Genomic DNA, 22,042 nt, shown 5'->3' on the forward strand with positions numbered 1-22,042 from the left:
GCTCGCTGCCCCCTCCCTCAGTGTCTGCTTGCTGCCCCCTCCCTCAGTGTCCGCTCGCTGCCCCCTCCCTCAGAGTCCGCTCGCTGCCCCCACTGTCCACACTGCCCCCTCCCTCACTGTCCACTTGCCCCTAATCGCCTGGTCCCAGTTAAAACGTCATTTCCGGTCTATCTCGGATCTGCGCATGTGTGTGGGCTGGGCGTGGGGACTACAATTCCCAGAGGGCCACGCGGCAGCGCCTGCGCACTGGGAGGGAGTGGGTCTCCGGGACTCGGCGGCGCCGCGTGGGGAGCGGGAACTACCAGAGGCCGAGGCCCGGAGCCCAGTGACAGGCCGCAGGTGGGCAAAGGACCAAAACCTGACAGCAAACCGAGTTAAAGTGACAGGAGAGCGGGAGATCCGGGTAAAACACCCTGAAAAACCTGGGAGAAACCTACTGGGGTTTCCCCATTGCCCAGCTGGGTGTCCTCGGGCTGGCATGGACAAGATGGGCCGAATGGCCTCCTTCTGTGCTGTAACTTTTCTATGGTTCTATGGTTCCCCCGTTGTCCAGCTGGGACCTGCTGGTTCCCATTGTCCAGCTGGGACCTGCTGGTTCCCATTGTCCAGCTGGGACCTGCTGGTTCCCATTGTCCAGCTGGGACCTGCTGGTTCCCATTGTCCAGCTGGGACCTGCTGGTTCCCATTGTCCGGCTGGGACCTGCTGGTTCCTTCATTGTCCGGCTGGGACCTGCTGGTTCCTTCATTGTCCGGCTGGGACCTGCAGGTTCCTTCATTGTCTAGCTGGGACCTGCTGGTTCCTTCATTGTCCAGCTGGGACCTGCTGGTTCCCATTGTCCAGCTGGGACCTGCTGGTTCCTTCATTGTCTAGCTGGGACCTGCTGGTTCCTTCATTGTCTAGCTGGGACCTGCTGGTTCCCATTGTCCAGCTGGGACCTGCTGGTTCCTTCATTGTCCAGCTGGGACCTGCTGGTTCCTTCATTGTCTAGCTGGGACCTGCTGGTTCCCATTGTCCAGCTGGGACCTGCTGGTTCCTTCATTGTCCAGCTGGGACCTGCTGGTTCCTTCATTGTCCAGCTGGGACCTGCTGGTTCCTTCATTGTCCAGCTGGGACCTGCTGGTTCCCATTGTCCAGCTGGGACCTGCTGGTTCCTTCATTGTCTAGCTGGGACCTGCTGGTTCCTTCATTGTCCAGCTGGGACCTGCTGGTTCCTTCATTGTCCAGCTGGGACCTGCTGGTTCCCATTGTCCAGCTGGGACCTGCTGGTTCCCATTGTCCAGCTGGGACCTGCTGGTTCCCATTGTCCAGCTGGGACTTGCTGGTTCCCATTGTCCAGCTGGGACCTGCTGGTTTCCATTGTCCAGCCACTTCTGAGGGCAGTGAAGAGTTAAATCAGGTTGGTGTGGGACTGAACTCTCATATTGGATCAGATTGGGTATGGACAGCAAGTTTCCTTCCTTAATGGACCTAATACAATAATCCAACAACTTGGTGGTTACTTTTATTCAGGACATCTTTTTATTTCCTGACTTTTCAAAAAACTGAATTTGAATGATCAAACTAACCAAGGTGGGATTTGAATTGTTGGTTCTCTAACCACTTCAGGACTGTACCCAGATATGGATTTCACACTCCTGGTAGGAGCTTAAAGGACTATACACACAATTACCCTGTCACAACTTCACAGTAAGAAGTTAACCTGGACTTTCCCTTCCTGTCAGAAAGTTACATTGCCAAATGTGCCTAGTGTACTGTTGGTATACTGTGTAGTGGAGTCTGGAGTGTCACACACAGGATAGCACACAGAGTGTGTCTCACACACAGGATAACACACAAAATAGAGTGTGCCAGACACAAGCTAACACACAGGGTAGAGTGTGTCACACACAGAATAGAGTGTGTCACACACAGGATAGAGTGTGTCACACATAGGCTAACACACAGGATAGAGTGTGTCACACAGGAGAACACAGGATAGAGGCAAAATACTGTGGACGTTGGAAATCTGCAACAATAACAAAAAATGCTGGAAAAACTCACCTGACCGTCTGTGGAGAGAGAGTTAACATTTTGAGTCCGTATGCCTCCTTCAGAGCGGACAGCTGCTGAGTTTTTCCAGCATTTTTGTTCTTATAACACAGGATAGAACATGTCACACACAGAATAGAGTGTGTCACACACAGGATATAGGGGGAGGCAGTGGCATAGTAGTATTGTCACTGGTGATCCAGATACCCAGGGTAATGCTCTGGGGACCTGGGTTCAAATCCCACTATAGCAGATTACGGAATTCAATAAAAATCTGGAATTAAAAGTCTGATGGTGACCACAAAATCATTGCTGATTGTCATAAAAACCCATTTGGCTCACTAATACCCCTTTAGGGAAGGAAATCTGCTGGCCTACATGTGACTCCAGACCAACAGAAATGTGGTTTACCCTTAAATGTTATTCACAGGCTAACATGCAAGATAGAGTGTGTCACACATAGGGGATGATGAAGAGTCATACAGACTTGAAATGTTAACTGTCTTCCTCTCTGCAGATGCTGTCAGACCTGCTGAGTTTTTCCAGCTATTTTTGTTTTTGTTTATCTTTCCCTTGTCTACCCTGCTGCTCTTTTCAGCTTCCTACAATAGGTCTTCACTTGGGTTTCTTAATAAGCCCTTTCTCATAATACAGCATTTCATAGTGAAGGCTGAGTGTGACCTTCAGGTAAAGCAGGATTTGAGGGTGGAGAAATTGAACCATTCCTCAGATTTAATCCCCATTGTAAAGCCAACAGCACCTTTATTGTATTGTGTGACTACTAGGATGGTAGAAGGTGAACTAGATGGTCTTTTACCATCTCACGATTCCTAAACTAACAGATAAGAAATTAGTCAACATTCTGCTCTCTAATTTATACCTTATATTATATTATTTATAGTTATAAGTAAAGCTTGCACCTATCTGGGGAAGTAGAAAAGTGGATTTTGTTGGAGGATAGTAATTTCTCTACAGTGCTGGCTGAGAAGCTGTGAAAAGCAAAACAGGTGCTACAGCGCCACAACTGGCAGGATGGTGAGTGTGACAAGTTTACATTGGAATGTTCCATTATAGAGGTGGACATAGGAATTTATAATGGAAAAGCTGATAGGAAGTGTGCACAGAAGCAAGATTTTTAATATATCATGAATAAATATATAAAGAGACAGGGATTATTCTCGTAAGGTGGGAGAAGCAAAGGTATATTCCAGACTCCCTGCTCCAACCTCTGCACTCTCCTTGTGTTGGCTGTGATGGGGTACAGGAAGTGTCACTGTATTGCTAGACGTTCAAATTTGTTTCTTTTGTAGGATCTTGGAATTGATTGGCTGGAGGAGGCGATTTCCACCTTGATGCTAGCCAGGCCTCAACAAAGGTGAGTGCTGAGATCAGCTCCCTCCAGAGGCTGGGTGTTTTCATGAGAGATGATGGAAAGACTTTACACTGTAGGTCTTTACACCGTGTCTTATATTCTTTTGTGAGATTCAGTAGTATAGTGCCTGTTTGTTTAATCCCTTTACAGGACCTGGGTGTCATTGGTAAGACCAGCATGTACTGTCCATCCCCCATTGCCCTTGAGAAGGTGGTGGTGAGCTGCCTTCTCGAATGTAACTGAGTCAACCACATTGCTGTGGGTTTGGAGTGACATGTTGACCAAACAAGGTAAGGACGGTAGATTTCCTTCCCTAAAGGACATTAGTGAACCAGATGGGTTTTTACAACAATCTGGTAGTTTCATGGTCACCATTACTAAGATTAGTTTTCAATTCCAGATTTAATTAATGAATTTCCCAGCTGCTGTGCTGAGACCTGAACTCTGAACATTAGTCCAGGAGTCTCTCAGGATTCCTATTCCATTAACATAACCACAATGCTATTGTACCTATGAAGCACCTTAGAACATTTTACTATGTTGCGGGTGCTATATAAATACAAGTTCTTGTGGCAACATCTAGAAGATACGATCTGATTACGAAGCTGGCTAAACGTGTAAAACCAGACATGTGCGTGCAGCAGTACATCCTGTATGTTACTGTTTCTCCATTATGCCTTTCCCGGCTTCGCTTTCCACCCATGTAGGTCTTACTCTCCTGGTTGAGGCCTGGACTTATTGTTTTAGGTTAACTGACTCTGCAGTGTAAAAATTCTCTCCATAGAAGACTCAGCTGTTTCCCCTTTACATCTTTTACTTTGAATTGCTCTTCCCCCATTTTTTCCCCTCACTGGAAGGCCAACGTTTTTCGGCGTTATAAAAAGAGATGGTTCTCCCCTTGGATTTTACAGACTGGAATGGGGAAGCATGTTGGCTGGGATCTTGTTGAAGGTCTTTAAGGTTTTCACGGATGTGGGAAATTTGGATGGATGAGCTTTCTTCTGCAGAACGAGAGTTCCAAAACTGAGGGACTCATTTCAAAGAAGAAGGAATTTGGGGAACTTCTGTTCAGTGAAAATGGTGGTAGAATTGTGAGAGAGGAGTACCAGAAATAAAGGTGCAGGAAACAATATCCGTGTTTATAAAAAGGCTGGAGGGATTCCTGTTAGGAGAGTGGGGTGTTCTGGGGCCATTACTACAAGGCTCACAGTGAGGGAGACAGTGGGAGTTTGTAAAGTGTGGAGAGGCGGACAAATGGATTCCTGCCCCAGCAGTGCTGTGTTTTATGTTCCAATGCAATTTTCAGCTGATCTCCCCTGAAGACAATCATTTAGCACCAGACAGGAATACACTGTTCCCTTTTCTCTGTGCACAAGCTGATGCTGAAAGACACACACTAACCATAGTGTACCAGACAGGACTGAGTTGTGCTTTCTCTTACAGACTGTATTGCTAGCCCACCGAACAGTGACTGCATCTCAAAATCAATTTATAAGAATTTCACAATGTCCTGAGATTGTGATAGTGTACAATTGTGAGTCCTCGTTATATACTGTGGGAGAGTGCACTAAGACACACAGCACCAGGCAGGAGTGCATCCTTCCCCGGTGTGCTGTATGTGGAAGTCACGTTGTTATTTTATCAAGTACAGAATCGGATTGATGTTAGCTGACAATCACTTACTGTGTAGTACCCAATGAGCGATTACCCTCACTTTACACTGACAGACCAGTGTCTGGAAAAATATTAAATCCTGTAACTAGATTCATGTGGAGTTCAAGGAAAGGATTTGGCAAATTATTAAATATGAAACAGTTCAAATCCTTTCAAATTTCAGATACAGAGCCTAATAAAGCCGGCATGACCCTGTCCTTGGCCAATATTGAACATAGGAACTTATCCATCAATCAACATCATTAAAACAAATAAAATCAGAAAATGCTGGAAATACTCAGCAGGTCAGGCAGTATCTGCATTGAGCAGGCAGTCTACCATGTCCTTATTGCCACAGTGTGAGGAAGTAGAGCCCCAGTGCTTTGATGGCTTGTTCCTGTTATACTAGTGCATGTAGATGTAGATATATCTGTCTGTCTCTTTGTATCTGCCTCTTTGAGGTCTCTGTGTGTACCTGTAGCAGGAGTAGGCCATTCGGCCCCTCAAGCCTGCTCCATCATTAGATACGATCTGATATGGCTGATCTGATTGCGGCCTCAACTAATCTCCTGCCGACCACCTTGACTCAAAAATAAAAACAAAAAACTGCGGATGCTGGAAATCCAAAACAAAAACAGAATTACCTGGAAAAACTCAGCAGGTCTGGCAGCATCAGCGGAGAAGAAAAAAGTTGATGTTTCGAGTCCTCATGACCCTTCAAGGGTCATGAGGACTCGAAACGTCAACTTTTTTCTTCTCCGCTGATGCTGCCAGACCTGCTGAGTTTTTCCCAGGTAATTCTGTTTTTGTTTTGGACCACCTTGACTCCTTCGAAAAGGATTGACTCCTTTGTCTATCTTTATCTTTATCTAACTCAGCCATGAATATATTCAATGACCCAATCTCTGGGGAAGAGAATCCACAGACTAACATCCTCCTGAGAGAAAAAAATTCTCCTCATCTCCGTCTTAAATGGGAGACCCCTATTTTTTAAACTGTGTCCCCTGGTCCTAGTCTCTCCCACAAGGGGAAACATCCTCGCAGCATCCACCCTGTCAAGTCCCCTCAGGATCTGATACACTTCAGTAAGATCTTATCGACCTGTCTGTGTGTATCACAGATGCTGTCAGAATGCTGAATATCCCCAGCAGGTCTTTATTTCAAATTCCCAGCATCCGCAGTATTTCATTAAAACAGATGATTATTTATCACATTGGTGTTTGTGGGATCTTGCTGTGCGCAACTGGGCTGCCACCTTTCCTGCCTTACAACAGTGACTACACTTCAAAAGTACTTCATTGGCTGTCCAATGCTTTGGAGTGTCCCCAGGTTGTGAAAAGCGCTACATAAATGCAGGTTCTTTCTTTCAGCTGCCTGAGTTGGGGGCAGAGTATCTCAGGACAGTGAGAGAGCTCACCCCCTTCACTCACTGGCTCCTCGCCTGGCAGTGGAGGTGAGTCAGGAAGAGAAAGGGATTGGGTTGGATCAGGGACACGTCTGATGCTGAACTTACTCTGCGGGTGTCGTCAGGGGTCGCGTCCCTCCCCATCTCCAGCCAAGTTTCTCTTTTGCCCTGGTAATCTCCTTCTCCACAGCCCTCAGCGCTGCCATGCAGGAGACAGTAGCCGGGCTCTGAGACACCGGATCTCCAGGAAGGCGATTTTCATTCCCCTGCGGAGTGTCTGTCAGCGGTCAGTCCATCATGTCCTTATTGCCACAGTCCGAGGAAGCGGAGCCCGAGCGCTTTGATGGCTTGTCCCTGTTGTACTGGTACGTGTGTGAGTCTGTGAGATGTGTGTGTATCTGTCCCTCTGAGCTCTCTGTCTGTCTATCTGCCCGGACTGTATCTGTCTCTCTCAGGTCTCTGTGTATCTGTCTCTCTCAGGTCTCTGTGTATCTGTCTCTCTCTCTCTGTGTATCTGTCTCTCTCAGGTCTCTGTGTACCTGTCTCTCTCTCTCTGTGTATCTGTCTCTCTCAGGTCTCTGTGTATCTGTCTCTCTCTCTCTGTGTATCTGTCTCTCTCAGGTCTCTGTGTATCTGTCTCTCTCAGGTCTCTGTGTATCTGTCTCTCTCAGGTCTGTGTATCTGTCTCTCTCAGGTCTCTGTGTATCTGTCTCTCTCTCTCTGTGTATCTGTCTCTCTCAGGTCTCTGTGTATCTGTCTCTCTCAGGTCTCTGTGTATCTGTCTCTCTCAGGTCTGTGTATCTGTCTCTCTCAGGTCTGTGTATCTGTCTATCTCAGGTCTGTGTATCTGTCTCTCTCAGGTCTCTGTGTACCTGTCTCTCTCAGGTCTCTGTGTATCTGCCTCTCTCAGGTCTGTGTATCTGTCTATCTGCCCGGACTGTATCTGTCTCTCTCAGATCTATGTGTATCTGTCTCTCTCAGGTCTCTGTGTATCTGCCTGTCTCAGGTCTCTGTGTACCTGTCTCTCTCAGGTCTGTGTATCTGTCTCTCTCAGGTCTCTGTGTACCTGTCTCTCTCAGGTCTCTGTGTATCTGCCTCTCTCAGGTCTCTGTGTACCTGTCTCTCTCAGGTCACTGTGTATCTGCCTCTCTCAGGTCTCTGTGTACCTGTCTCTCTCAGGTCTGTGTATCTGTCTCTCTCAGGTCTCTGTGTACCTGTCTCTCTCAGGTCTCTGTGTATCTGCCTCTCTCAGGTCTCTGTGTACCTGTCTCTCTCAGGTCTGTGTATCTGTCTCTCTCAAGTCTGTGTATCTGTCTCTCTCAGGTCTGTGTATCTGTCTCTCTCAGGTCTCTGTGTATCTGTCTCTCTCTCTGTGTATCTGTCTCTCTCAGGTCTGTGTATCTGTCTCTCTCAGGTCTCTGTGTATCTGTCTCTCTCAGGTCTCTGTGTATCTGTCTCTCTCAGGTCTCTGTGTATCTATCTCTCTCAGGTCTGTGTATCTGTCTCTCTCAGGTCTCTGTGTATCTGTCTCTCTCAGGTCTCTGTGTATCTGTCTCTCTCAGGTCTCTGTGTATCTGCCTCTCTCAGGTCTCTGTGTATCTGTCTCTCTCAAGTCTGTGTATCTGTCTCTCTCAGGTCTGTGTATCTGTCTCTCTCAGGTCTCTGTGTATCTGTCTCTCTCAGGTCTCTGTGTATCTGTCTCTCTCAGGTCTCTGTGTATCTGTCTCTCTCAGGTCTGTGTACCTGTCTCTCTCAGGTCTGTGTACCTGTCTCTCTCAGGTCTGTGTACCTGTCTCTCTCAGGTCTGTGTATCTGTCTCTCTCAGGTCTCTGTGTATCTGTCTCTCTCAGGTCTCTGTGTATCTGTCTCTCTCAGGTCTGTGTATCTGTCTCTCTCAGGTCTCTGTGTATCTGTCTCTCTCAGGTCTCTGTGTATCTGTCTCTCTCAGATCTCTGTGTATCTGTCTCTCTCAGGTCTGTGTACCTGTCTCTCTCAGGTCTGTGTACCTGTCTCTCTCAGGTCTGTGTACCTGTCTCTCTCAGGTCTGTGTATCTGTCTCTCTCAGGTCTCTGTGTATCTGTCTCTCTCAGGTCTGTGTATCTGTCTCTCTCAGGTCTCTGTGTATCTGTCTCTCTCAGGTCTCTGTGTATCTGTCTCTCTCAGGTCTCTGTGTATCTGTCTCTCTCAGGTCTCTGTGTATCTGTCTCTCTCAGGTCTGTGTACCTGTCTCTCTCAGGTCTGTGTATCTGTCTCTCTCAGGTCTCTGTGTATCTGTCTCTCTCAGGTCTCTGTGTATCTGTCTCTCTCAGGTCTGTGTATCTGTCTCTCTCAGGTCTGTGTATCTGTCTCTCTCAGGTCTCTGTGTATCTGTCTCTCTCAGGTCTCTGTGTATCTGTCTCTCTCAGATCTCTGTGTATCTGTCTCTCTCAGGTCTGTGTACCTGTCTCTCTCAGGTCTGTGTACCTGTCTCTCTCAGGTCTGTGTACCTGTCTCTCTCAGGTCTGTGTATCTGTCTCTCTCAGGTCTCTGTGTATCTGTCTCTCTCAGGTCTGTGTATCTGTCTCTCTCAGGTCTCTGTGTATCTGTCTCTCTCAGGTCTCTGTGTATCTGTCTCTCTCAGGTCTCTGTGTATCTGTCTCTCTCAGGTCTCTGTGTATCTGTCTCTCTCAGGTCTGTGTACCTGTCTCTCTCAGGTCTGTGTATCTGTCTCTCTCAGGTCTCTGTGTATCTGTCTCTCTCAGGTCTCTGTGTATCTGTCTCTCTCAGGTCTGTGTATCTGTCTCTCTCAGGTCTGTGTATCTGTCTCTCTCAGGTCTCTGTGTATCTGTCTCTCTCAGGTCTCTGTGTATCTGTCTCTCTCAGGTCTCTGTGTATCTGTCTCTCTCAGGTCTGTGTATCTGTCTCTCTCAGGTCTCTGTGTATCTGTCTCTCTCAGGTCTCTGTGTATCTGTCTCTCTCAGGTCTGTGTATCTGTCTCTCTCAGGTCTCTGTGTACCTGTCTCTCTCAGGTCTGTGTATCTGTCTCTCTCTCTCTGTGTATCTGTCTCTCTCAGGTCTGTGTATCTGTCTCTCTCTCTCTGTGTATCTGTCTCTCTCTCTCTGTGTATCTGTCTCTCTCAGGTCTGTGTATCTGTCTCTCTCTCTCTGTGTATCTGTCTCTCTCAGGTCTCTGTGTATCTGTCTCTCTCAGGTCTCTGTGTATCTGTCTCTCTCAGGTCTCTGTGTACCTGTCTCTCTCAGGTCTGTGTATCTGTCTCTCTCAGGTCTCTGTGTATCTGTCTCTCTCAGGTCTCTGTGTACCTGTCTCTCTCAGGTCTCTGTGTATCTGTCTCTCTCAGGTCTCTGTGTATCTGTCTGTCTCTCAGATCTCTGTGTATCTGTCTGTCTCTCAGATCTCTGTGTATCTGTCTGTCTCTCAGATCTCTGTGTATCTGCCCCTCTCAGATCTCTGTGTATCTGCCTCTCAGATCTCTGTGTATCTGCCCCTCTCAGATCTCTGTGTATCTGCCTCTCAGATCTCTGTGTATCTGCCTCTCTCAGATCTGTGTGCGTCTCTCTCTGTGTATCTGTCTCTCTCTCTATCTGTACCTCTCTCTCTCAGGTCTGTGTGTTTCTCTGTGTGTGTGTGTGTGTGAAGGATCGAGCAGGCGGCAGTTTTAACTGGTCACATTAAACATTGGAGAGGAACTCAGGCGAGGGCTCAGAAACACACCGGGTGTGCTCTGTCCCAACCAATAGAAACCGGATCTACAGAACTACCGCGAGGAAAAGTTTTGGGGGAGAAAAAGAGTTAAAATGTTCATCAACCTGGGCAAAGAAAGTTGCAGTAACTGTTGTTTTGTTTTCACCGAGATTTCGAAGTTGCCTGTAGAATATTCCAGCTGCATCTGTGGATGGTTTATGTCACCTTTTGAAACTCAGCTCTGCTTTACCCTCAGTAAATCTCCCTCTCCGGATTCGGTGTCAGTGGGGAGCTGGGAGCTACATGGGGACGAGGCTGCTTTATTGAGAGCGGACAAATTGATGGGGTATCAGCAGCCGGAGGCCCAACCTGCCCCCTATTTACCCCTTTACCTTCTCCAGTTATTTGATCAGTTTACAGGAGTATAGAAAAACACAAGGCTCCCCTAACAAGAATAGACTGCTTCAGGGCAGTTTCTGTTTTACATACTGATGAACTTCAATGTGTTGTGAAATCTACAGGATGGGAGTTTAGAGAAAGCCACTGTCATATGATCATTTAAAGAATGGTAATACACTACCTGTCAGCTTCTGAAAAGAGGTTAATGTTTTGGGTGAAGACCCTTATTTAGAAGCAGAGCCCATTTGCTGATGGACTTGCCCTGTATGTCCAATAGCCTCACTATTTTGATCCCCATTGCCATATCATTGCCATAATCGGAACTTGTATTTTAAATAATTCAGATTCTCATCAATTTCTCCAAATCCAGTAGCAAGTGTCTTTTAATTTAGGATTTCAGTGCAGCAACATTCTGTTATTTAACAATGATACCGAGATTTGAAGGTCATGAGGACAGGTTACATCCACTGGACCCGTATTCCCTTGAGTAAGGAAGGTTAAGGGGTGATTTGATGGTGGTGTTTAAGAGAATTAAAGGAATTGAGCGGGTGGGCAGAGAGAAAGGGGAGGTCTTGTGGCGCAGTGGGTAGTATCCCTGCCTCTGGGCCAGGAGCCCTGGGTTCAAGTCCCATTCCAGGACTTGATGGCCATGGAAGGTGTGTTCATAACTCAGCCAAACAGGTTGAGTATCAACCTGCAAATCCTTCCAATATGCCTATGGCAGGTGGTAAGAGTGGGAGAGCCTCCTGGTCAGCCAAGCTTGATGCAGAGTGGCAGCCCTCAAGCTGTAGCCTCAGGCCCCAGGCTGGTGATCTGTTCCAGGAAAAACAAGCTATGGAAATCAGATCAGATGTTGAGCAAGTTGCAGTTGAGTGCTGTTCCCCCTCTCCAGCAAGAAAATACTATTGGGAAGCCATCACCTCTCTACAGAGAGTGAAAGAATCCAATTTAAACAGGACTACTAGTCCAGTTTGAGCCAAGGTTAGCAAGGCTGTTTGGGAGCAGAGTGGCCCTCAAGGGAGTCACTCAATTGAAAATCTTCACACGCAGCGTGAGAAAGACAAGGAATGGACTAATGGTTTAGGTACTGGAGACACAAACCCATTTTTCGATAAGGCTGACTGCTGTCACAGGGCTACTCTGAGATTGTTTTGGATGGATGACATTCCCCATCGACTCCTATCTTGTGGCAGTACAATTGTGGCAACAAGTTAGTTGGTAACACTGACATCAAATGACAAAATTGGCCAACCCTGCAATTAAACACTGAACTACAATGGTTTGATCTGTTCAGTGTGTGGAGGGGCTGTGGCTGATTGCTGTCTGCACTTTGGACTTGCATTTAAGCATCACCATTTCTGTGTACGATTACGGTAAATTGAACTTTTCAAGTTCCCCCCCCCCCCAATCCGATGCCGGATTCTGCTTCACGTGCTAGCCTCCAGTTTTACAGGCTTCAGACTGATGTGTTGACCTGGCTGTTGTCAGCTCCTGGTGTGACCTGCAAGAGGGGGTTTGTACCAATCTGGGTTCACTCCTGTCATCCTGGCAGCTGGAGGACCCTGGGATTAGTGGCTGGATTCAGGAGTGGAAGGAAAGAAAACTGGAGCGGGATGGAATAGAGGGGACAGCAGTAAAATGCAATGGGGTTGTTGTAGGAGGAGTTCTGACTGGAGGTTGCCCCTTTAGCCCCAAAAGGGAAGCCAGTTGCATTTGGCTCTACACCAATAGCCATCCAGAATGGCTCAGCCAGGGGATGCAGTGTAAGGCAAAAGGTGAGGAAAGCAATTTTTTTATTTATTCTGTGGGTGCGGGCATCCCTGGAAAGGCTGGCATTTATTGCCCCTCCCTAGTGAGGAAGGTGGTGGTGGACCTTCTTACACCACTGCAGTCCATGTGGTGACAGTAACTCTCACAGAGCGGAGGGAGTTCCAGGATAAAAATGAAGGAACGGCTGATATATTTCCCAGTCAGGATGGCGAGTGGCTCAAAGGAGAACTTGCAGGTGGCGGTGTTCCCATGTGCCTGCTGCCCTTGCCCTTCCAGATTGTAGAGGTTGTGAATTTGGAAGGTGCTGTCAAAGAAGCCTTGGTAAGTTGTTGAAGTGCATCTTGTAGACGATACACGCTGCTGCATCAGTGCTGGAGGGAGTGAATATCTAAGATGGTGGAATGGGTGCCAATCAAGCAGGCTGCTTTGTCCTGGATGGTGTTGAGCTTCTTGTCGCTGTGAAAGTATCGGAACTTTTTATAGATTATCTTGTAGGTTTTTTTTTGACATTATTTGTAACTGGTAGTGTTACTTTCTTTTAGGACTATTATGGGTCCCTATGGAATCAATCGAGTCATTCATCGTGTTGTGTTCTCTGACTGTGAGAATGGCCTGGGTAAGTGTAACCTCCATCTCGGGCACCTGGTTCAGCCCAGGATTCCCAGTAATTGAGGCACGGTTAAATCTACTGCAACCAATCCCTTTCTACAAATGCTCAAATGTAATCCAGTTTGCTTCCAGAGTAAAATAAAGAACTTGCATTTATATAGCACCTTTCACAGCTTCTGGATGTCCCAAAGTGTTTTACAGCCAATGACCTCTTTTTGAAATGCAGTCACATTTGCAATGTAGAAAACACAGCAGCCAAATTATGTACAGCAACCTCCCACAAACAAAAGTAAGGTAATGATCAGATAATCTGATTTTAATGATATTGCTGAGAGTTAAATATTGGCCAGGACACCAGGGAGAACTCCCTTGCTTTTCTTCCAATAGTGCCATGGGATCTCTTACATCATATGAATATATAAATTAGCAGCAGGAGTAGGCCACTCGGCCCTTCAAGCCTGCTCCGCTATTCAATGATATCATGGCTGATCTGAATGTAACCTCAGCTCCACATTCCCGCCTACCCCCGATAGCCTTTCACCCTCTTGTTTATCAAGAATCTATCTACTTCTGCCTTAAAAATATTCAAAGACCCTGCTTCCAGTGCTTTTGAGGAAGAGAATTTCAAAGACTAAAAAAATGTCTAAAAATGTGCAACACTTTATTTTTAAACAGTGGCCTCTTGTACTAGATTCTCCCACAAGAGGAAACATCCTCTCCACATTGACCCTGTCAAGGCCGCTCAGGATTTTATCCATCTGGGAAAGCAACATTTCACCCAAAAGACGATGTTGAATTCTCTAACAGCAGCACTCCCTCAGTTCTGTACTGGGAATGTGAGCCTAGTTGAATGCTGAAGTCTCTGGAGTGGGACTTGAACTCACAGCCATCTGACTCAGGCATGCATGATAGCCGCTGAACCACGGCGGACACTAGTGTAGCTAATGCTGAAGAGACAGCTGTGGAGAGAGGTTACAGAACATGGTGGCTGCAGCCAAAAATCTTGTTCTTGGACTGGGTTTACCTCCATTAAGGCATTCATCCTGGAAGAGGCGATTGAGAATTATAGAGGGAAAATAATGTTTATTCACATCTTGGAGTCTATAACCAGTGCTGGCAGTCAGTTACATGTGGCTTTAAGTATAACTTAGAAAGTCCAGCACTGCTTTAAATCCATTCAGCAAGTGAGCACATCTGAACGAGGTCCACAGCCATTTCCTATATTGTCCCACCCAAGACATTGTACTCAATCCCCAGTTCAACAGCCTGTATTTATATAGCACCTTTAACATAATGAAATGTCCCAAGGGATTTCACGGGAATGTAATTAGACCAGAACTGTCACAGATTTATGTAAGGCGATATTAAGACAGGTGACCAAAAGCTTGGTCAAAGAGGTAGGTTTTAGGGAGTGTCTTAAATGAGGAGGGAGGGGAAGAGCAGTGGAGAGGTTTAGGAAGGAAATTCCAGCGCTCGGAGTCCAAGCAACTGCTGGCAAGGCCACCAAGGGTGGTACGATTGAAATTGGGGATGCTCAAGAGAGCGGAGATGGAGGAACGCAGAGATCTTGGAGGACTGTGGGACTGGAAGAGGTAACAGAGATAGAGAGAGGGTGAGGCGATGAAGAGATTAGAACACTAGGCTGAGAATTTGAGTTTGAGGGATTGTTGGGCAGAAGCCAGTGTAGCTCGGCGAGCATAGGGGTGATGGGAGAATGAGACTTGGTGTGTGTCAGGATACAGACATTAGAGTTCTGGATGAGCTCACATTTACAGGGTGTAGTAGGTGAGAGGCCAGCCAGGAGAGCAATAGGGTAGTTGAGTTTGGAGGTAACAAATGAAGTTTTCAGCAGCATCACCTCAGCAGAATAAAAAATAATTCTTTCTCTGTTTTAGGTATTACAATTATCGGTGGGTTTAAAGAACAAACAGGCGAGGAATATGGAATCTACGTCAAGCGTATTTTGGAGACAGGAATAGCCGCAAGTGATGGTAGGTACAAAGTGTTTGAGGCAACAAACTCACCCTCGAAATATTTTACTTGGTATAAATTCAGAAACAACTTTTCAAACCTCTGCAGTACTTATCTGTAATGGAGCATATTCAAGTGTCAGTTAGTGTAGTTAGAGGTGCTGTCTGCTATAAAGGGGTAATTTCATTCCTCTGGTATTGCAACATTAACTCCTCTTCATCTTTGACTTTGCGTTGTTGCTGATGATTCACATCCACGGCTCATCTGTTGTTAGTCTTCAGGTGGGAGTACATTCCATTTCGATCAAGGCATTGTCGGCTGCAGCGGGGCATTGTAGGTCGCTATTCACTGATTGCAGGGTTACTGCCACACGCTCCTTCCTGTGATGGTGCTTTTCTGTGGCAATATGAAGATGTAATTCTTCAAATTCCTGTGCTCCAGTGGAGAGACTTCAGCATGTGCAGACTTGCTCAGTTATTGAAGTCTATCTGACATGAAATGATGTCTCACTTGCGTGAATCCCTGAATCCCAACAGCCATGCTGGCACCATCCAGCTCTCCATGCAGGGCATCTTTTGGTCAGTGGCCACTCTACTGAAGGCACCATAATTAATGAATCATACAGCATAGAAAGAGGCCATTCATCCCATCATACCTGTGCTGGTTCTTTCAAAGAGGCATCTGATTAGTCCCACTCCACCCTGGTCTTCCTTCCTATAGCTCTGCAAATTTCTCATATTTAAGTATTTATCCAATTCTCTTTTGGATGTTATGATTGAATCGGCTTCCACCGCCCTTTCAGGTAGTGCATTCCACTGCCACATTCCTAACTCACTGCGCAAAATAATCTTTCTCCATCTCCCTGCTGTTTTTTTTGCCAATTCCTTAACTCTGTGTTCCCGGTTGTCAACCCTCCTGCCAGTCGGAACCGTTTATCACTATTTACTCTCTCAAAACACCTCATGATTTTGAACACCTCTATCACATCTTCCCTTAACCTTCTCAACTCGAAGGAGAACGATCACAGCTTCTCCACTCTCTCCACATAACTGAAGTCACTTTTTCCTCAGTGCCATTCTTCATTGGCAGAGACAGGCAAAACCCTCTGGTTCAGGGGCCTGGGGACATATTTCCCATCCCAATTTTTTCTCAGTGCCACAAAGGCAACAAATCCACAGGGTCTCTCATCTTATCTGGGTGCAGTTTTAAATATTTTAAATTGTGAGGGATGGTTAATGGAGGCCAGTGATGAAAACTAACCCACATCAGCAGAATGGACTGTTGGAAACCCCTCCTCATCTGATATCCAGATGCACAAGCAGTTTCCAACAGTGGTCACTGGCCAGCGATTAGGAGCAGGAACCCTAACCCAGATACATAAAAGACAGGTGGTAGCTTCCCACGTCAGCACTGACTGAGACCTGACTCAGCATCCACAGGAAGTCCAGCCTCCCAGTCCGCATGCCCCAGTAACACGCCACACAGTGAGAATGTCCATTGGAAAGTCAAGATGTACCGAGTGGTGAGATTGTGGGGCTCTTGCTACCATGTGGAGTGGTTGAGGTGAATAGCATTGAAGGATTCAAGGGGAAGCTGGATAAACACACGAGGGAGAGAGGAACAGAAGGATATGTCGACAGGGTGAAATGAAGTAGAGCAGCCAGAGGCTCGTGTTGTGTTTAAACACTGGCATAGACCTGTTGGGCTGAATGGCCTGCTTGTGTAAGAAGCTGACACATTATAAGTCACTTGTTGGAGCTGAAGGAGAATGAAGTGATTCGCTGGTGTTATAGATTTCAGAGTACATTGACTTTCAAGCTTAAAGAGACAGTGTGTCCTACTGAATTGTCCCATTATATCAGGGAGGTAGATGCTTCTCACTCACTTAGCTATTCCTTTTTATGTTGCTGGAGCTCACTTAGAAGCTGAGAACTCTCCATTAGCACTGACACCCATCTGTGTGTCTGATGAGGTAGCTCAACTCAAGCTCATACCTTCAATGGTGTTTGAAAGCACAGAGGAAAGGTTAGCCACTGAGAACACTGTGACCCTGCCAGGGTAATGAAGTATATTGTACCCATCATCCAATGTGTGTCATCCCTGCTGTTCCAACCATGAGGAAGCGTGACTGATGAGGTGCAGGTGTCCTGTGCTGGGGTCTGGCTCAAGGTTTGAAGGTGTCGGGCCCAAGCCTGCCTTCTGAATTGACAATGTTGAGTTCGGACCTAAGCCTGTTGAGGGTGGTTTGGTTCTGCCTTATGGCAAGGGAGTGTTTTCCTTTCGGGTCAGTGAGGATCAACAACAACATTCTCGTTCTGGGTGTGGATGAGTTCTGCCTTGAGGACAGGACAAAACTGGCCAGCTGAACTGCACCAGTTCCGATAGGAGATGGGTTGGGACTGCTGTAAAACTCATAGTAACATGGAGGAAAGCTGTTGTCAGTCATACCCCGGCTCCAATTCATGCTTCTGTTTCAGGTCGCTTGCAGGCTGGTGACTTAATTCTGGAAGTGAATGGAGAGGATCTGGCGGGAGTTACAAATGAGAGGTATATAACCTAGAGCTGAACAGTGTCCAGTAATGTTCTCTATTCCACCATGCGTTCAGCTTCCTGTGCCTTAAACTCTGGAACTCCTTCCCTAAACTTCTCTGCCTCTCGACCTCCCTTTCCTCCTTTGAGATAGTCTTAAAAATTACCCCTTTGACCAAGCTTTTGGTCACCTGTCCTAATATCTCCTTTTGTGGCTTGGTGTCAAATTTTGTGTGATAATGTTCCTGTGAAGCACCTTGGGATGGCTTACTTCATTAAAGGCGCTATAGAAATGCAAATGTTTGCAGTAAGTGGCCATGACGCCTGATAAATAGCCCAACCCAATATAGGGTTGTTGTTACAATAGCAAAATACTGCAAAACTGAAAGTAGAACAGAAAGTGCTGGAAATATTCAGCAGGTCTGGCAGCATCTGTGAAGAGAGAAACAGAGTTAACGTTTCAGGTCAGTGATCGATCATCAGAACTGGAAAAAGCTAGAAAGGTAACAGGTTTTAAGCAAGTACAGAGGGAGGGAAGGGGTTGCTGTGGGGGGGAGCGGGGGGAGAACAAAAGGGAAGGTCTGTGATGGGGTGGAAAGCAGGAGAGAGTAAATGACCAAAGCGATGATGTATGAAGCAAAACGAATACCATTAAAATCCAATCACTAAAGGTTGTGCCACAGGTTAGCCACAGAAAAAGCAAATCAAGCTCCAGGCTTTATTTCTAGTGGGATAGAGCTGAAAGTTACAGAATTTATTGCACAATCTACATCAAAGCTTGGTTAGAGCACACTTAGGGCGAAATGTTACTGTCCCTCCCACTGGTGGGATCTTCCAGTCCCTCCAAAGTCAGTGGAGTTTTATACAGCTTGCTGCTTTTTCTGGCCCACCCCCACCATGACAGGGATGTAAAATTCCTCCCTTAGATTACGGTGTGCAGTTCTGTTTGCTATATCATGAAAAGGACATAGAGGCACTGGAATGGGTGCAGAGATTTACAAGGATGATTCCAGAAGCATGAGGGTACACACATCAGGAGAGGACTGACAGGCTGGGGCTCTTGATAAAAGAAGGCTGAGGGATGACCTAATACAGATCTTTAAAATGATGAGAGATTTTGATAGAGTGGATGCAGACAGAATGTTTCCTCTTGGGGAAGAACATCACTAGAGGCCGTCAATATAAGATAGTCACCTAGCAATCCAATAGGGAATTCAGGAGAAACTTCTTTACCCACAGAGTGGTGAGAATGTGGAACTCGCTACCACAGGGAGTGGCTGAAGTGAATAGTAGAGATACATTTAAGGGGAAACTAGGCAAGCATATGAGGGGGAAGGAAATAGAGGGTTATGATGATAGATTTAGATGGGAAAGTTGGGAGGAGGCTTGACTAGAGCATAAATATCAGCATGGACTGGTTGGGCCAAATGGCCTGTTTCTGTGCTGTATATCCTATGTAATCCTTTGTAAAGTCAGGAAGGTGTGTGACTTAGAGGGGAACCTGTAGGTGATGTGTTCCCATGTATCCACTGCCCTTGTCTTTCTGGGTGGTAGAGGGAGAAGGGAATAGAGAGTTACGATGGTAGATTTAGATGGGGAAAAATGGGAGAAGACTTGAGTGGAGCATAAATCCCAGAATGGACTGGCTGGGCCGAATGGCCAGTTTCTGTGCCGTATATCCTATGCAATTCCCATCTCCTTTTGCCTTGCACCTTCATTTCTTTTGTCATTGAATCTGTCCTGCTTCAACCTATCACAGACCTTCCCTTTTGTTCTTTCCTCCCCCCCCTCCCCCCACAAACCCCAACCCCACCCCCCACCCCCAACTTTTCCTTCCCTGTGAAATTGGTTAAAACACTGTTTAAATGCGATCCTCAATAGTGCCAGCTGGCTATTCTACTGTGGAGGACTTGTGGCAGATTCTTAAGCTGTCCTCATCTGATCCCTCTTGACCTCCAACTGTATGGTGCCCATCCAACCGAGATAGTGGTCAGGCCGCCTGTCATCCAGGCCCCTGCAGTGCGGTGAGTGTACATTGCCATTGGGAGAGGCATGAGGCACGATGGCTTTCTCTCCTGTTTTCCCTTCCCCTCTGTGTGGAAGAGGCCGGCCTCAGCTTGATGGTGGGATCAAGGAGGCTGGAATACAAAGGGCAGCAAGTTATGCCCCGGCTGTGTTAAACTCTGGTCATCAGTATGATAACGAGAGGATTGGACTGATGTCAGGAAGGTTTTCTTCATGCAGAGTGTGACCAATATTTGAAGTTACTTAGAGACAGTTGGTGCTGTGTTAGAGTCACTGTTTTCCCACATGGTTGAGTTAAAATGAGCTAATGGAACTTCCTCATTCACATATCATCTTGTGAACTATAAGTCTTGGATTCCTATTTTATTTCATTCCAGTAGAAATAGCAGCAGCTAGAATGTCAGCATCGTATGGTCCTTCATCCCAATCCCACCAGCCAAACTTAGAAAACCTGCCTTAATGAAACTGCTGAGATATTGCCGATTCTAACCCTACCCATCTAAACAGACTCTCTAAGACTAGCAACTTTTCGAGGTCTCCTTACAGTGAGCTGTGTTCTGATCTGTTACAGGGCTGTCGATGTCCTCCGCATGGCTTCGGCGTCTAGCCACATGTCCTTGCTGATTGCGCGAGACGATGAAGCCAGGTAAGGAAGGGAAGCAAAAATAAAAATAAAGATACCTGGAAAAACTCAGCAGGTCTGGCAGCATCTGCGGAGAGGAGCACAGCTAACGTATACGGACTCGAAACATTAACTGTGTTCCTCTCCGCCGATGCTGCCAGACCTGCTGAGTTTTTCCAGGTATTTTTATTTTTGTTTTGGATTTCCAGCATCCGCAGTTTTTTTGCTTTTATCTTAATGAAGGGAAGCTTCTGTCCATCCCACCTGATGTTTTAATACCGGGAATTTGTGACGTGTATGATCAGAGGTGTACAAGGTAAGTATTGTGTGAGATATGTTGCCATTTTTAAATCCAACTGCTCTTCACTTCCTGTCGGTGAGGAGGGCAAGGAACCCTGTTGTTAGGTCACTCAGCACCTCAGCTGGTTGACAGAGGATCTAACTATAAACCATACGCAACAGGACGAACCTTGGTTGCAGCCCCAGTCTGTACCTTAATAATTAATTAATTAGAAATCAGTTTACCAGTTAAGCTGATTACTGCGTTAAAGCTTTGCTTTCTGTCTTTATTCCATTCCTTCTAAGCTGAAGCTCAGTAATACGATTTAAATCCGATTTAACAGTGGTGTTGTAGTGGGAAGAGAGGCTTGCTATGTCCTACAGCATAATCATTCTGCCCTTTGGAGGATAGGTCTGCCTGCTCTGCTGGGTGTAAGAGATCCTGTAGCACTTTTCAAAGAACAGGGAGTTATCCCACTGCCACAGCCAACATTCCTCCCTCAACCAACTCTAACAGGAACAGGATGATGATTTATCCATCATAACTAGTTAAGTGTAAGGGGCAGCAGGGAGTGGACTCAAAGGTGGATAAATGAAATTGAAGCACAGAGAGATGTGACTGAACTGAACGTTGGAACAGTATCGAAGGGCTCCTCTCCCTCTGCTCACAGTGTTGGTCCCACTGCTTTGTTTCTGTCAGTAAAGTGAGAACAGTGAATAAACAGAAAAAAAAATTCTCGCCGTGCTTGCTTAAAGAAAAAGTCATGCATTTCTATAGCGCCTTTCATAATCTCAGGATATCCCAAAGAGCTTTAGAGCCAATGAAGTAACGTTGAAGGGTAGTCACTGTTGCAATGCAGCAGCCAGTTTGCACACAGCAAGATCCCACAAACAGTAATAGGATAATGACTAGATAATCTGATTTTTTTTTCATTCATGGGATGTGGGCGTCACTGGCCAGGCCAGCATTTGATGCCCTTGTTCAGAGGGCATTTAAGAGTCAACCCCATTGCTGTGGGTCTGGAGTCACATGTAGGCCAGGCCAGGTAAGGACGGCAGATTTCCCTCCCTAAAGGACATTAGTGAACCAGATGGGTTTTTGCAACAATGAACAATGGTTTGTTTGAGGAATAAATATTGGCAGGATATCAGCAAGAATCCTCCCTGCCCTTCTTCAAAATAGTAACCATGGGATCTTTTATATCCACCTGAGAGAGCAGAGGGGGCCTTGGTTTGATATTTCCTCTGAAAGACAGCACCTCTGACAGTGCAGCACTCCCTCGAGGCTGCATTGGGAGTGCCAGCCTGGATTATTTATGTTCAAGCCTCTGGAGTGAGACTTGAACCTACAACCTCCTGGTACGGAGGTTGGTGTGCTGACGTTTAAGCTGACAAGGTGAGTGGGTTTGTGAGCAGGTGGAAGGTTAAAAGGGCTGAAATTGCTGATGGGCCAGGAATCTGACTTCCGTCTTTAACCTCAGTGTGACCCAGAGTGCCCAGGAAACCCCCATGTTAATCATCTAAAAATTGGCGGTTAATTATATTCATAAAATGAGCATTAATTGGGGATTTCCCTGTGCTCTTGTGTATAGAAGAGGCTGAAACTCTGGCTACAGGGTTGGAGATGTTTTGCAAATAAAAGCTTGTCAGTGAAGTATGAAGATTAGATTCCAGTTTTATCCTTCATCACCTGGCTA

General features: G+C 46.4%; 1 protein-coding gene across 3 annotated transcripts in view; it reads left to right on the top strand.

Annotated features, from left to right (window-relative positions):
* The first annotated feature begins 247 nt into the window (after positions 1-247).
* stxbp4 (syntaxin binding protein 4) overlaps positions 248-22,042 on the top strand; it is a 149,671-nt gene continuing 127,876 nt past the window's right edge. For 2 of the 3 annotated variants that reach the window (XR_013574566.1, XM_078535804.1), the window contains exons 1-5: positions 6,709-6,824; positions 12,853-12,926; positions 14,815-14,910; positions 17,368-17,437; positions 20,016-20,090. Coding sequence is in view for 2 of the 3 variants with exons in the window: in XM_078535804.1 (XP_078391930.1) it covers positions 6,757-6,824; positions 12,853-12,926; positions 14,815-14,910; positions 17,368-17,437; positions 20,016-20,090 (383 nt within the window). In the remaining variant the exon portion in view is untranslated. Of the gene's footprint in view, positions 340-3,339; positions 3,405-6,708; positions 6,825-12,852; positions 12,927-14,814; positions 14,911-17,367; positions 17,438-20,015; positions 20,091-22,042 lie in introns of those variants that run through there. The other variant, XM_078535805.1, reaches the window with a different exon arrangement.

This window comes from Cetorhinus maximus, unplaced genomic scaffold (genome assembly GCF_964194155.1).
Source record: "Cetorhinus maximus unplaced genomic scaffold, sCetMax3.hap1.1 HAP1_SCAFFOLD_666, whole genome shotgun sequence".
NCBI classification, from domain to species: domain Eukaryota; kingdom Metazoa; phylum Chordata; class Chondrichthyes; order Lamniformes; family Cetorhinidae; genus Cetorhinus; species Cetorhinus maximus.